The 15,951-nt window shown below is 33.4% G+C and overlaps 1 protein-coding gene across 1 annotated transcript; it reads right to left on the minus strand.

Annotated features, from left to right (window-relative positions):
• On the minus strand, window positions 1-12,229 carry LOC138316681 (histidine N-alpha-methyltransferase-like). The gene is made up of 7 exons (XM_069258348.1): window positions 12,059-12,229; window positions 11,267-11,405; window positions 3,455-3,557; window positions 2,692-2,795; window positions 2,010-2,087; window positions 1,283-1,459; window positions 1-524 (listed from the first exon to the last, which is right to left on the minus strand). Exons 1-7 carry the CDS (start codon window positions 12,227-12,229, stop codon window positions 337-339), a joined length of 960 nt encoding a protein of 319 aa, XP_069114449.1. The 3' UTR covers window positions 1-336.
• Between the last annotated feature and the right edge of the window lie 3,722 nt (window positions 12,230-15,951).

A 15,951-nucleotide genomic window follows, 5' to 3' on the forward strand; every position in this document is an offset into this window, starting at 1 on the left:
ATGAGAGTAACATGCGCAATTCGAACAGTTCAAGTTCCGCGCAGCCAGCTAATCCTTATTGCTGTCAATAGGAGGAATCATCAAGTAAACCTAGAAATAAATTTGAGAAATGTACTTGTGCGTTATAGTGATGACAAGAAAGAGGCATTCTATACCCTGATAGTTGATTACATAAACGACATACTCATTGACTTTTTAAAGTCGGCTTCATTTTATCCCAAAGCGAAGTAAAATATGATACATGATTATAAGCTGGCCACATCCTGGTTATATTGTTACGATCTGTTTATATATTAAAGTTTGTCAATCATTTGATATGCACACAATAGAGTATCTCTATACAGTTGTACATCTGCAAAAGACCACGTGTTTATCTTTATCTGTCCACGTGTCCGTGAGGCGGAGTCCAGCTTTCTCCACAATGTTGCGTAGCTGTTCCAAAGTGTATTTGCAGCTGAATCCTTCGCCTTCGTGGAAATATAGTCTTTCGCCCATCTTCATTGTAAAATCCATATTCAGTTGAGCTGAAAAATAATTTTGTGTCTAGGTTAAAATTTAAAAAAAATAAGTTTTTTAAGTTTCGTGACGGATGTAGACACCGGAGTAGATCTATATCATACTATGATCAGGAATTATTACCCAAAGGTGAGTGTCAAGCTAATGTTAAAAATCCAATAGAAACTGGCTAAAATTAAATTTCCACTATAAAAGACACAACACAAATATATCGCAGCCTTCGGAAACAGACATTCACACACGCAACCCATGCTTTCGTTTAAATGAACCTGGCTGATAATAGGACTTTTAAGCCCAATCAACCAACAAACTATTCGATGTCCTTGGTCTTTTGCTTCAGCTCCAAAGTACTATAAAGAAGTTCCACTGTATCAGGGAGATATATAGCCAGCCTCCCATCTACAACTTGGTAGAACCTTAAAACTAACCATCTGTTGTTTAACATTTAAATTTGTGGCCAAACTAATAAGTAGATATCACTATAAATGAATATGTAATAAAGAATTAAACGTCCTTCATTAGCATTACTCGAAAATCACCTTCAAAAGATGGGCATCGTTACAAAAATACTTTCAGGCCTTTTACGCCCGTTTAAAACAGCTGAGAAGATCAATTACCCATATAAGTACACTTATACGTAGAACTTTAAAATTTAACTTTAGTCTGATTTCCAAATCGATTTACACTAAAAAAGATAGCAGATACGCATTGAGGTAAACGTTTCATGCTACATTTGGACGACTCACACAGTCTACTTTACACTTACGCATTTTATACTGCACTGATTCCTTCGCCTCCATGTACTTCCTCACGTAGCTCACTGAATAAGGGTCCTTGTTCAATACGAAGTCGACTTCCCATTTAAACTTTGTTTTGTCAATCTCACTTCCAGTCTCCTTATTCAATCTCGTAATACCGTTCTGAATGAAATTCCGCATCAGACCTGTTAAGAAAAAGAAGAACCATATTAGCCTTGACATAGAAACTATATTTCACTTAAAGAGATACTAGAGTATGTTAGTATTATTTATATAACCAGACATCTTATCAATATAATAACAATTACGGAATATAACATCACACTATCCTGTAAGGTGCCGAGGCTGGGGCCAGAACCTTTGATACAGATACAATGTACCTACACTTATCCGTAAAACCACATCGGACTACGCAACTGAAATGTCCAGATCCATGAGACGTCAGTCATCTTATCCTCTGCATATAAATATCTTGACGATATAAGATACAGAAGTTAAATTATCAATAACTATCAAACACAAATATCGGATGTATATGGATGATCCATTTAATAATGGGAAAAGGATCTTTCTAACACCGTCCCAAAATACTCCTACTGAATAGTGACTATATAAACAACCACCCGTAATCATCGTGAATTGGTCAACAATGCACGGAGACATAGGTTACCGCATCTATTAATAAATAGAATTGATCCAGATCATGAAGCAAAAAAGAAGGACACACTGTCTTACCTGCTTCGTCATCATACGCCTTCAGGATGGTATTTCTGTCCTGTGTAATGTCCGCACTAAATACGAGGTTACATTTGTCTGGAATTCAAAATTGCGCTTGACTATTATTTTTATATTCAACAATTTACCTAAATATACAAAATCATTCAATATATATATAAATAGTATGTATCAATAATTACACTATTTTTCTTAAATAAACCGATTAAATGTCAGAATTTTATGGATTGCTTTGGATTTGATAGTATGCATCATCTAGATAGCACTATAGTGATAGCAATTATTTGCAATATCACCAGACACTGTAAGACACCGCATAATGGGAGGCCGTCCTTAAATGACCCTGGCTGTTAAGAGGACGTTAAACTTACAGCCCAAACCAAACCCGATGACACAACATGAATACAACAGACTCCAAAGACACAGCGCATACAGTAAATATTCAACGACTTTAGCCCCTGGTGATTACAAAGAGGTCCTGTACAGCCAATTTACAACTAACAGTTTAATTTGAGTTATGGTGTAAAGTTTCCAAAATGTTTTATTTTATGATATAAATAAGAACTACAACCAAATAGAAATTGCCTATCTGAGATGGTAAATCAAATGTATGGTTATATTGAATATTTAGTTGATGTAGCGGTGCATTGGTCTTTTGCTAAAACTTCCACGAAAGCCATACCTGTCATCATGGCGGATATCAGGCGCAGCATGTTCACCTGGTCGGCATACGACATACAGATGATACTGCCCAGCCACAGAATAAACTTTGGGCCTTTCACTTTTCTGCAAAATAGACTATCAAGGTATCATTCACAAAATACCATCATGATAATAATGGCATTAGAACGATCCCTTACACATTCCAAGAACATTTAAGTGTTTACAAGAAAATTATGAAATTAAAAAAACAAAATGCTGATTTTTTTTCAATGTGAATATAATTAATTTGAAATGTTATTTCGGCAGCAATTTAATGTTTGAGTTGCTAATATAACTATCCAATTGAAAATTAATACAAAAGACGCAAAGCTTGGTATTTCAAAATCGAATTCTGCTGTTAACTGTCGTGAAAATTTGAATGATGTGAACCCATATTGTGACAAATAGTTAAAGTGAACAGTCGGGCAAGGATGGCTAAAGTTGGTAAAAATGGTGTGAATGTATCCAGTATTATTTCTTATGAAATAGAAAAATAAAATCTCTCGTCAAAATCTGTCTGCGTACGAAAAAATTAATTTAAAGTATGGGAATTCTAAAACGTCCTCCCGGCTCACTATGTCTGTGGTTACATTTCCACGCAGCCTCGCTTTCAATGCTTTCAACTTTTCTTTACTTTAATGGTCAGAACTGGGAAACTAAGCAGAACTTGACCGTCCTATTAATATGTGAGAACGTTTGGAAGGCCAATGAACGCATGTATTGTGTTAATAATATTAACTGACTTCAGTTGTTCTATTCCTTCTACGTAGTCTTCAGGTATCGGGGTTATAACCAGGTCATCGCCATATTCTTCTGCCAGTTGTTTCGACGACCTTAAAAGAAAATCTAAACAAACAAACAAAAATACAATTGTAATTGAATCAGGTCGGGAGAACTACAAAAAATGATAAAAATTGAAATATTGAAATGTATTTATTTTAATTTATATAATTTATTTCTTAACACGAATCAAGATGAAATTTTAGTATGTTATTCACCGCCAAAAGTCCTCAACAGTTTGAGAATTACAATACCTTCAATTATAGGTTTTAATTTTACAATGTTGTTACATGCTATCATAGCATATATTCTGTCATTTTTTATTCTTTTCTCATATTTGCATTTATGTATATTAGACATTAATTCATTAAGATGTGTTTTTATTTTTCCATATATTTATGCACCATGAACTTTATGAGTGTCTTTTTAATTTTTAATACTATTTTCTGTGATAATCTGACTGTGATATCCATTATAATAATACATGCAACGCTGTAATATGTATTGCCTATGATATATTCCATGTTGTAAATATTGTATATTTTCATGTCGACCACTTGGAAGACGAGTATGTGACTCAAAGTATTATCGACTCTAAATAAAGTCTATTATTATAAGTATTATCATTACAAGCTAACCGATATTAACATAATATATAATACATTTTTCGCAATTTTCATTCATGTTGACGTACATAGCAATTATTTTACATGATGAGTCATTTGCGTGCCCCTGTGCTTGGGCTGAGGTGACCAATATTACATTTCACGGTCCCGGAATAGCAGTTGAGATGGGTTGTTTTTATCTTGTACACACGTTCCTTCCACATATTCATAATTCTAAATATAACTGGCGAAGACGGTTATATGTGGATCAAATATCGATGAAAAGTTACATAATACATATGTATAAGACCACGATCGATTGCATGGTGGGTAGCGATAGGCCTAGGACATCTCCTTGCAGGCGGTATATGGAATTTTGCCTAGATGAAATAAATGATTTGTTCTAATGTTCAGGAGACAGGAGTCATCTCGTCTTTCCGTGTTGACACCAAAATAAAACTAACAGGCTTATTCAAGGATACGTCCTTGGCCTACTCTAAGATACTGACCGTGTATCCGATGTAAATCCTCAGATATATAATAATTTATTTTTTAGTAATAGCTACATGTACATGTAGCCCTCACCCGATTTTGTGAATAGCTTGAATAGGCATGTTTCAATGATATATTAAAAAACGAAGAAAAAAAAATTGCCGCCGGTGGTAAGAATTGAAAGTTCAGAAGATCTGCGGGAAATATGTTGAATATATTAAAGAGATTATTTACGGGAATATTTTAGATATATTAGAGAGATTAATTACGGCCATAAGTTGAATATGTTAGATATATTACAGAAATTTATGTACGGGAATATGTTGACTATATTAGAGAAATTTATAAAGGGAATATGTTGCATATATTAGAGAGATTAATTACACGGGAATATGTTGACTATATTAGAGAGATTAATTACGGGAATATGTTTTATATATTAGAGAAATTAATTACGGGAATATGTTTGATATATTAGAGGGATTAATTACGGGAACATGTTTGATATATTAGAGGGATTAATTACGGGAACATGTTTGATATATTAGAGGGATTAATTACACGGGAATATTTAAGATGTATTAGAGAGATTAATTACGGGAATATGTTTGATATATTAGAGAGATTAATGTACGTAAATATGTTTGATATATTAGAGAGATTAATTACGGGAATATGTAAGATATATTAGAGAGATTAATTACGGGAATATGTTGGATATATTAGAGAAATTAATTACGGGAATATGTTGAATATATTAGAAAGATTAATTACGGGAATATGTTTGATATATTAGAGAGATTAATTACGGGAACATGTTAGATATATTAGAGAGGTTAATTACGGGAATATGTTGGATATATTAGAGAAATTAATTACGGGAATATGTTGAATATATTAGAAAGATTAATTACGGGAATATGTTTGATATATTAGAGAGATTAATTACGGGAATATGTTTGAACCGGCTATGAAAAAAGCTATAGTCAACGCATTTCCAAACTCGACCCACGTACTCTGTACCAGACACTTGCGACAAAACACTGTGGACAAAATGACAAATTTAGGTATCAGCAAGGGTGACCGAATTCGACTGATAAATGACATTTTTGGACAAGACGGTGTGACGAACGCTGATGACTCCATCACGTTTGACGAGAGAAGTGACGAACTTGAGACTGCGTGCCAATCCGTCTCTCCTGAGTTCGGAAATTACTTTTCTAGTAGGTTAAAACCATTATTAAAAGAAAAGGTCAATGAACCACAAAGATTAGGCTCAGTAGAAAAACAGTGGACAAATAATAATTGCGAGTCCATAAATCATGTTTTGAAACATTTGGTTGATTGGAAAGCAAAACCTGTAGTCGATTTTGTAGAAGCTCTCAACTCTTTACTTGCGTACAACATAAAGATTTCAGGAGAGCCATCATTGACACTGGGCAATACAGATTGACCGAACAGTTAGGACGTTATAGGACTGACAAGGTTAGGTGGTCGTCCTTGACTTCTGACCAAAAAAACAAGCTCATAGCTAAAGTCAAACGCGGACCAGTGACAGATACGGTAACGACATCTTATGACGGACGAATGAAATGCCAAGTACCATGAACATTAGGGAAGAAACCAGGACAAAGAAAACGTCGTAGGACAGAAAGAACGATGACTATCAACAAGAAGGCAATGCATGACTAGATTCTGACAATCACAGCTTCTCGCCTCGTCAGGCGCACTCATCCTCGATATTCCAGGGGTTCCGATCACTTACGATTTCTACACATCTGCACTATCTCATAGTAAAACTGGAGGCAACAGAATAGAACAGGTAATTTAGTCATTTGATGTACATCAAAAGAGCTGTATAACGGTACACTGTGGTTGACTGTGTGGCTTTGATGTTAGGCGTCGCTCTCTCGGTAGTCTTCAATAGAAATCTTTGCTAGCCTGTGATTGGTCAAATGTTTCCTGCTGAGCTGCCTTCAATTTCACTATGAGATAGTCCAGGGGTGTAGAGGTCGTAAGTGATTGGAACCCCTGGAGTATCGAGGATAAGGCGCACTATACTAGGTAGTGAATGATCTGTGATAGACATGACAAATGACGCTACGACACTGCTGACAATCTTAGCTTCTCGCCTCGTCAGGCGCACTATACTAGGTAGTGAATAATCTGTGATAGACATGTGACACTTCTGACAATCACAGCTTCTCGCCTCGTCAGGCGCACTATACTAGGTAGTGAATGATCTGTGATAGACATGACAAGTGATGCTATGACACTTCTGACAATCACAGCTTATCGCCTAACTACAAAATGTAAATGTACAGAGTATTTATTTATAAACATGATTTATTCTTACAAATATACACAAGTGACTGTAAATATGTACAAAATACGCTGTACAGACTCATATCACACACTATTGGCGAAGTGGCACTGCAAGAAATTAGTGATTGAAAATATAAATGAACTATTATTGTCTGTTTAATTAAAGTGTGATTGATGTGTAAATATGATTTTGCTTTATAATTGTGTATCACTCCACAAAGTATTTTTTTTTTCATTTTACATCAACTTTGATGACGCTTGTGATTAATGTTAAATAAGGAGTAAATATGATTTTGCTTTATGATGTGTATCGCCCCACAAAGTATTTTTAATTTCATATCAATTTTATTAGATCTTAATCATGATTGAGGTTGCTAATAGTATTCCAATTTACATTAATAGACTATTCAGAAATCTGAGAATTCAAAATCCATACAATTCAGAGTGTTTTTTGATAAATGTCGGATTTTTTATTAATAATTTTAAAGGCCCACTACCTTTCCGAAACAAAAATCAAAAAATTATTAAAAGCAATAGTAACGTAAGAAATTATATATTGATGGCCTAATATGTAACTACGAAGTTACAACCCCAAACAAATGCAAGATTACCTGCGTAATCTTTTTTAACAGTAATGATTTATTTTTCTGTTTGCCGTCTGGTGCAGTAAGGCTTATGGAATTAACATCTTATTTATCTTGATTAAATTGTTATGAAGGTGTTAATAAGTGTAGCCACTGAAAGTAAATTGATAACTTTTGCAACTCTGCAAAATTATCAATCTCGAATTACCTTCCATTTTTAAATATTCAAAGATATTTTCGGAAAGGTAGTGATCCTTTCAAGTTATGTTTGTAATGAGAAATTTCTCTTCTTGATATGTTTCGTTAGTATACTGGCTTATAATATCAACTTCATGATTTGGAGCGTGCAGTGTATATACGTAGTCTCTGTTAGTAAATATGAACTCAAAGTGAAAACAACAGCTATTGTACTTTGACAATATGAAATTATAATTAGCAATAAATGAATAATGATTTTTGGGGTATAATTAAATAAAAATGGGGCTTACGAAAGCAGGGTCCTCGATCCCAAGTCCTGGGTGCACGATGTGTAGCTGATGCTTTCGAAATTTTACCATTATACATTTTTCATTACAGTATATTTTATGTTTATTTTAATTTTAATCATGTAACAATTTCATAAAGTCATGTAATATTATATAATTTATATCTATTTTAAGTTAATCATGAACCAATTTTACATATTATATCCATCACGTTATATCTTATTGTTAAAACGTGTCATTTATGCTTGTTATCTATTGTATACGGTTATAGCTAAATTATTTATATTCAATTGCATTTAACATTTAATTTGTTGCTAATAATAAATTGTTACATCATAAATCGGGTTTTTTTTTCTTTTCGACTTGTATAAACGGATAATATGATATGAATTAGCATGTCCTATAGTAGAATTTATTTTAGTCCTATTTAATCTACTTAAATTTATGATGAAATATATAGATTATTATCTAATTGCACGAAATGTTGCGATGCAATCGTATTATAAATACAACGTGAACATCACGGTTACTACAAATACATGGCCACTTCACTTACTTGTCAGGTTAATTGCATACACAATATATTACATATTCTATAATAGCTTATAGAAAAAAGTACTTTTTAAAATGAAAAATAGCCATGAATGATTCAGTTTCGGTACGATTCGGTGTCCGATTCGGTTCGTTGCGGTCCGATTCAGTCCGTTTCGGTGATTCGTCGCGGCCAAAAATCACGATAACTGCAGGTAGGCCTATACAGTCGATGTCGGGAACAGATCCAAAACAAGAGGCCCATGGGCCTTAGCGGTCACCTGAGTTCGGATACAGAATGAAACAAAGACACAAAAACACTATATATTGGCCCATCGGGCCCTTGAATCCAGTCATTGATTTTATAACTGACTTTTCAATCTATGAAGAGTATCTAGTTCCATCAAATCTGTGAATTCAGAAGATTTTTTTCTTCTTATTTTTGTCATTTTAACCAATTTTGGCCCCGCCCATCTACCCCTGGAGGTTGGCCAGAACCAATATGGATATGATGCTAAAATGCTATCACAGGGTAATAATTCTAACCAAGTTTGACCTATTGAAAATTAAGCAAATAATGCTCATAAATGTGTTTTTCCAATATCAATTAAAATAGATTTGACCCTTAATCAGGGGAAAGTCTGAGATGCCAGGGCCATGAAATTCACATTTTTTGTAAAGGGCCTTAAAAAGACCTTCGAATCTATGAAGAGTATTTGGTTCCATCAAATTTGTAAATTCAGAAGGAGACTTTTGAAATTTGAGCCATTTTGACCAATTTTGGCCCCACCATCTGGCCCCTGGGGGTCGGCCAGGACCAATATGGATATGATGTTAAAATACTATCTCAGGCTAATAATTCCAACAAAGTTTGACTCATTTCCTATTACACATGACCAAATAATGCTCAAAAATGTGTTTTCCCTATATAAACTATAGTAAACTTGACCCCCTCCCCAGGGGGAAACGTGAGACCCCAGGATTATATAATTCACAATTCTTGTAAAGGACCTCAAGACCTTTCAATCTATGAAGAGTATTTGATTCTGCCATTTCTGGAATTTCAGAAGAAGATTTTTGAAGTTTTAGCCTATTTGACCCCTTTTGGCCCCACCCCTCAGGGCCCTGGGGGGGGGGGGGGGGGGGGGGGCTGGGACCATATAATTCACAATTTTGGTTGACCTTTGGCTATGGAAGGTTTCTGCAAAATATATAGACTTCGTCTCAGGTGACCTAAAAATGAATGCTATTGCCGAAACTTTTTGGACTAATGATAGTTCATGTGAATGTTTAAGTCTTCAAAGATCGCTTCTTTTTTAATGAATAAAAAAAAAACACGAAAAAATCACTACAGCTGCTCGCAACCCAGTACCGCGGTTTCATCGGTTTTCGACGGCGAAAGACCAAGATAAATTTTTTACACACAATGTCAAACATATTCAATTCAAATCATTAATTATATGTTTAAGAAGCATGTTAATGATGTTTTTGAGCAATATTTCAGGAATTTCATCTACTAAACGAAGCATTGTATCCACAAACGGTGTAAGATTTACATTGTAGCCTAGGCCTACTGATTCTTTTTCTTTTTGTCAAAGTGACGTTTAAATAATAAATGTTTCAAGATAAACTTACACTATTATTTTAAACTATGTTATGCTGTATATGAGTGCAAATTGCCACCATAATACCACAAATGAAAGCTTATTCCTTCCAAACGCCAGCTTGCACGGTCGAATCGACCGGGCTCATAGAGGACTAAAAAGTGACGTCATTGGAATGTTCGAGATCAAATCGTCCAATTCAGAAACGGTTATCAAAATAAAGAAATTAAACATTTATTTACTCACATCGCAATATTTTCCTATCGCAACTGTTACAGGAAATTCTTATTACCTGGTATCGAGTTCTATGCCTGATTAATCTCGATATTAGTGCTGAAAATATCTTGTTTATTGATATTGTTCCGCTACTTTTGTTGACTTTAAATTCGCAAACTCGAAGGGCGTTAGAACGCTTGTTTTCAACCGGAATCAACACCGAAGTGATAAAGACCTTCCAAGTGAATTTTTGCATCGGGGGAACAGGGACATAAAAAGTTGATTTTCTCAAAAATTAAGAAAAATAAAATACATTAATTTTGCTGGAACACTTAAAAAATCATTCTGATATCGGAACAGCTGGACTTTTTTTATTATTATTATTATATATTATGTAAGTTAATAACACAGCTAAAAATGTATTAAGTATTACGTCTACACTACAGTTAAATGGGTACACACAGTGAAACATAGTATTATTGGTCTTCTATTTCATTTAACATTTTAAAATTCATATAAGTAATTATAAAATGACTTCTTCAGATATGTTTTCATCCAAACACATAAAGCAAGAACTATTCTGTATTGTTGCAAATGCTTACAAGCGTTATAAACGTTTGTCCGTGTCTTTGAATGACTTTCAAAGCTTAATTAATCACAACTTGAGGTTTTCAATAGATTATTTAAGCAAATAATAACATGTTATTTTTTCTACCAGTGATGGCACATTAATGACAATTTAACTTTGAAAGAATTTTGCAAAATTGTTTTGGTGTCTTAAAGGGTCTATCCACCAACACTTCCATGACGAAGTCCCCATATACATAATTTGTTTTATATAATTTCGTGAACAAGCTTTCATGATTTAAAAAAAAAATGAAGAAATTTCCATATCAACACTAGAAGTTATGGGATAACAGAAACCTATCTAACCTTCTGAAATGTCTTCTGGATAAAACGACAATGTCCCCTGTCTCCTTAGCAGTTCATCGATAACAAACCGTGTTTTATGACAATTTCCGCATCCAAGGTCGACCAGCGTTAGTTGGTACGGGACTCGTGGAATGATATTCTACAAATGAGCGATATAAAGTTGAGGTGAGCTATTAATTATAGATTGATCAAGTATGATTAACGGTTTGGAATAAGCCTATCTTCTGCTATAAAACAAAGAAAATGACAAGCAGGGCGTAAACTATTTTGAACACTATTCAATTTCCGTAATTGGGATATCTTAGGTAGAATAGATGATGATGTATATTCAGTGATTAGAGGTTAGAGCTACATATAAGCAGAGTGAGAAACAAAACGATGTATGGAGCAAGCATTTCATCTTAAAGAATGGGTTGGTTGAGAAGTTTTAAGTTTTATTAACAACTATTATGGCGTGTCTCGTCTAAGGCCGGAACCCAGAGACTTCCTCACAGGGGCGACAACTCAATGTAAAATGTTGTGAGGCAGTGGCAAGAGAGGCGTTAGGAAAAGGTTGATTAGGAAAAATTAAGATACCAAATTTTGTCTTTCTTTAAGAGATGCAAACGAATTTTACAACTGTTCGTACAAACGAGATAAAGTTCTGTTTCTGAATCACAAAATTATTCTGTGTAAGGTCACTAAATTCTATGTGAATGGGAAAGTGTCGTCATGAAATGTCATTTGAAGGAAGATCTTCTGTATGAGATAAATTAATTTTGATGAATCAGAAATCCCATATTAACTTCATACCTCTATTTTGTCTCGTAGTACAGACAGTTCCCCTCTTGTGATGTAGTAATTAGAGTTCTCCGTTGTACATATATGATTCAGCTCTGATCCAACTTCGTCGTAGTTATACCATGTTGGCAGGTACTTGTGATTGGATTGCAAACCTTTTAAGATCTCTTGGTAGTTTTCCATAATTCTAGCGAAAAAATGAAAACTTTAAAAGATTGTTTCATAAACCCAATCGCAATGGAATTGCTTTATCCAAATGATAGTAATTATTTCGTTCTTTTGATATACTCTTGGTTTTCGGTCTGGAGCTAAGTTCACTAGAATATCATCTTTCCTATTATGACACATGGGGATATTCCAAATGCGTTATCAATATAAAGTTATTCAGTTGCCTTGTAAGAGAGAAAACCGGACATTATAGTACTGAAGTGTTCTGTCAAAATCATGAACTAAATCATGCTCCATGTCGTCACATTATACTAACAACCAAGAGTCAGCTTTGACTTTGTTCTTAGGTATGTAGAACTGTACCTGCTTCCAATTGAATGACCATAAAAACGACCAAATTTGAGATGTTATTTTCTCTTTCCTGCCTTAGTGATCGTCTTAAAGATTCTCCACCACCAAAAAATGGTATTTTTTCACTATCAAAAACAGGAACAGACGAATTTGTATCTTTCTTTAGTTACAAAAGTTACTTACTTTACACCATTGAAAGGTTTGAGCTTCCTAAAAAATAATTAACTGCGTCCCGAAAAAAAAAATCCATGGCACTATGTCCTATATAGAATTATATACTGATTGTGCATGCACCAAAAGCAAAATAAATTGTTTTATATGCATGTTTGTGTTAATTAGACATATATAAACACGATTATACATCAGTAATTGTTCAAATGATGGGTATCGTTTATGTTTTGTCGGCGGTGGAACATCTTTAACGTTTATTTGAACATTGCCTCCTTCTATTTTTCATATTCAGACATCTAGTTTTGGTCCATTGTCAGAATAATGTAAACACAACACGAACAATCTACAGTCCCAGAAATGCACACTCACAGCATATGCATGGAAAGTCACGCATATCAACAGTAAACGAAAAAAAAGTATCCTCTTTGGTCGACTAACGTTTGATGTCGCTACGTTCTGAAATCACAGAACAAACGTTCCATCTTTAATTTGAAGTAGGTTGGTACCGTTTTGGGTTATGTCATATATTGCAAGTACGAAATAAAAGGGGCAAATTCATTTTGGTTTGTTTTGTCAACAGATGTGTATCTTACTAAAACGTGAATAACACTGACAGTAAATAAAGTATCCCACAACACAATTAATACCTGCATGTCTAATACAGTCCCAAAGGTCCCGATATCTCGAGAGAAGTATTTATATTTATCATTGAATATTGATATATTAATGTATCTGTCTGTTACGAGTGACTTCATCGCTCAGGACTGTAATATTTTTGCATATGTCACTTATAAGAGCTATTTTTGTTGCCTTTGGTTTTGCTACGTAAGAATTTACACAACGACATAATAGTGTTAGGATTCGAGTATGTCGTGTTAATATGGTTGCCAAGGCTAGCAATAAAAACGTTTTAGATACGTTCATAAAACTTCCTCAAATGAAGACTCGTTTAAAATCATACATATATGTATTAATTTCTACCAGAAAGGAACTATAATGTTACCGACGATTTGTGATGCAAAATAATTGGAACTAAAGAAATGTCTGGTGTATACCTGTAGTCAGTCGCTGAAGTATCAGATATAGGTTGCTGCGGTCACTAACGGGATGGTTTAACGTCAATGAGAGCGATGTTATGGTGAATGATCACATTGGGGTAGATATGGCCATGTAATACATTTCATGCTACCACAAATTTAGTGTCCTGTGTGCCTTTTCATTCGTTATTTATGGCAGCAAACACAAAAGTATGATATGTTATAGGCAATGACGTGACGATTTAAATGACAAAATGGCTCTCTCCGCTGTATGTTTGCAACACTTTCTGATATTGTTTTTGATTCGGATAGAATAACACATTCATCAATGTTAACATGTGTATCAAATACGTTTGTTCACGCGAACATACAAAAATAGAAATTTAGCGAGCGCCCACAATCAGATGTGTCTTCTTACTTAGCCAACATTCTGAATTTTGAGGTATTTGTTGGTCAGGTGAGACTAGGTGTGAAAGATAGAACAATAGCAGATAATTACAGGTAAGGTTATAGACTGTTTTATAAAACTTCCAACTTTTACGGGTTTGTACTTTATGTTATGAGAAAAAAAACCTGGATATTTAAGTATTACATGTATATTAATTTATAAATACACATTGTATATGAGAATTCATACATTCAATAGTAGATTTTGAACATAGCTACTACTTTCATATAATTTCATTTTTAATGAATATATATCAGAATGGACACAAAAAGTAATTACATTTTGAACATAGCTACTACTACTTTTAAACACATTAGTTAAATAAATTTCATTTTTAACAAATAATAAATATATATCAGAATGGACAAAAAAGTAATGACATTTTGAACATAGCTACTATTTTTTAGTTATTTAATTTACAAATAAATATACACCAGCATGGATATTAAAAGTAACTATATAGTGAGAATATAGCTACTATTTTAAAAGTTTTTCCACCTAAGTTCATCAGCAAGCAGCACTAGAAATATTATTCATCACATTTTTCACAGTGTATATTTTAATACATGTACAGTTCCTTACTGCAAATGTAGTAAATGAGATAAAATTAAAAAAAACCCATTAAATTCTATATCTTTTGTAGTATATATATAGAGAGAGAGACAGTAACATTTTGTTTTTTTGGTCTTAACCTGACAGCAAATTTTCTTCTTTCTAAAGCAAAAGAAATATATTTACCCAAATTACTTAATTCCTTTACATTTTGTGTATTTAAAATTGAATTTACTTTAACAAGCTTGGATTTCTGATATAATATGGTTTTATAAATTTTAATCTTCATACACGTTACATTTTATAACGAAATGGAATTTATCTTCAATATCATCATTATAAAATGAACATATTCTTTAATTCCCAGGTATATTCCTGTATCTTCTCCTCTCTATATTCAAATCATGTGCAGATAATCGGACTTTAGATATTTTTCTCTTAACTTTAATGTCTAAAGATTTATTTGAATAAAGGTTGACAAAAATAAGATGTTTGTATAAATTTCCTTTAGATGAATCATTTATGAAACGTATACATTCCTGTCTAAAAAGATCTTCTAATTTGAGTTTAAATAGATTAGAATCAGATTTAAGAAACGATTCCAAATCATATATATAGCCCAAACCACAATTGTTTAATTCCAATCTCGACTGAAAAATTCAGCTATGATTATTTTCTTCGATTTCTAATTTTCCAGATAATAGATAAAGAAACAAATCTTTACCCAAATTATTTAAAGTTTTAACACTTTTACATGAAAACAATTCTATAAGCTTGTAAACACTTTAATGTCGGTAATAATACTGCTTTATATAAGTCCTTCTTAAATCAGAGTAAAATAAAATGGACCTCGTCCTCAACATCATTCTTATCACAAACTGTACATAATCTCTGACTCCTGGGAATGTTACTGTAACGCCCAGATTCTATATTAAGGCTGTGTCCTTGCATCCGGAATTTACTAAATATTTTTTTACGTTGTACATACAACGAATATCTCCCAGTTTCAAAGTACACCATGGAAGTAAATGACTATTCGCTTAATGTTTAAATGGAATAAAAGGTTATTAGGGAAACATGTACCATTATTGCTCAAACAGCCTAATTAACGATGATAAAACAGCATTGATAGTAATGCAAATACCATCTAATTATATGTACCAGTTCTATAGAAAGGC

The sequence above is a fragment of the Argopecten irradians genome, chromosome 2, assembly GCF_041381155.1.
Source record: "Argopecten irradians isolate NY chromosome 2, Ai_NY, whole genome shotgun sequence".
Classification (NCBI taxonomy): Eukaryota; Metazoa; Mollusca; class Bivalvia; order Pectinida; family Pectinidae; genus Argopecten; species Argopecten irradians.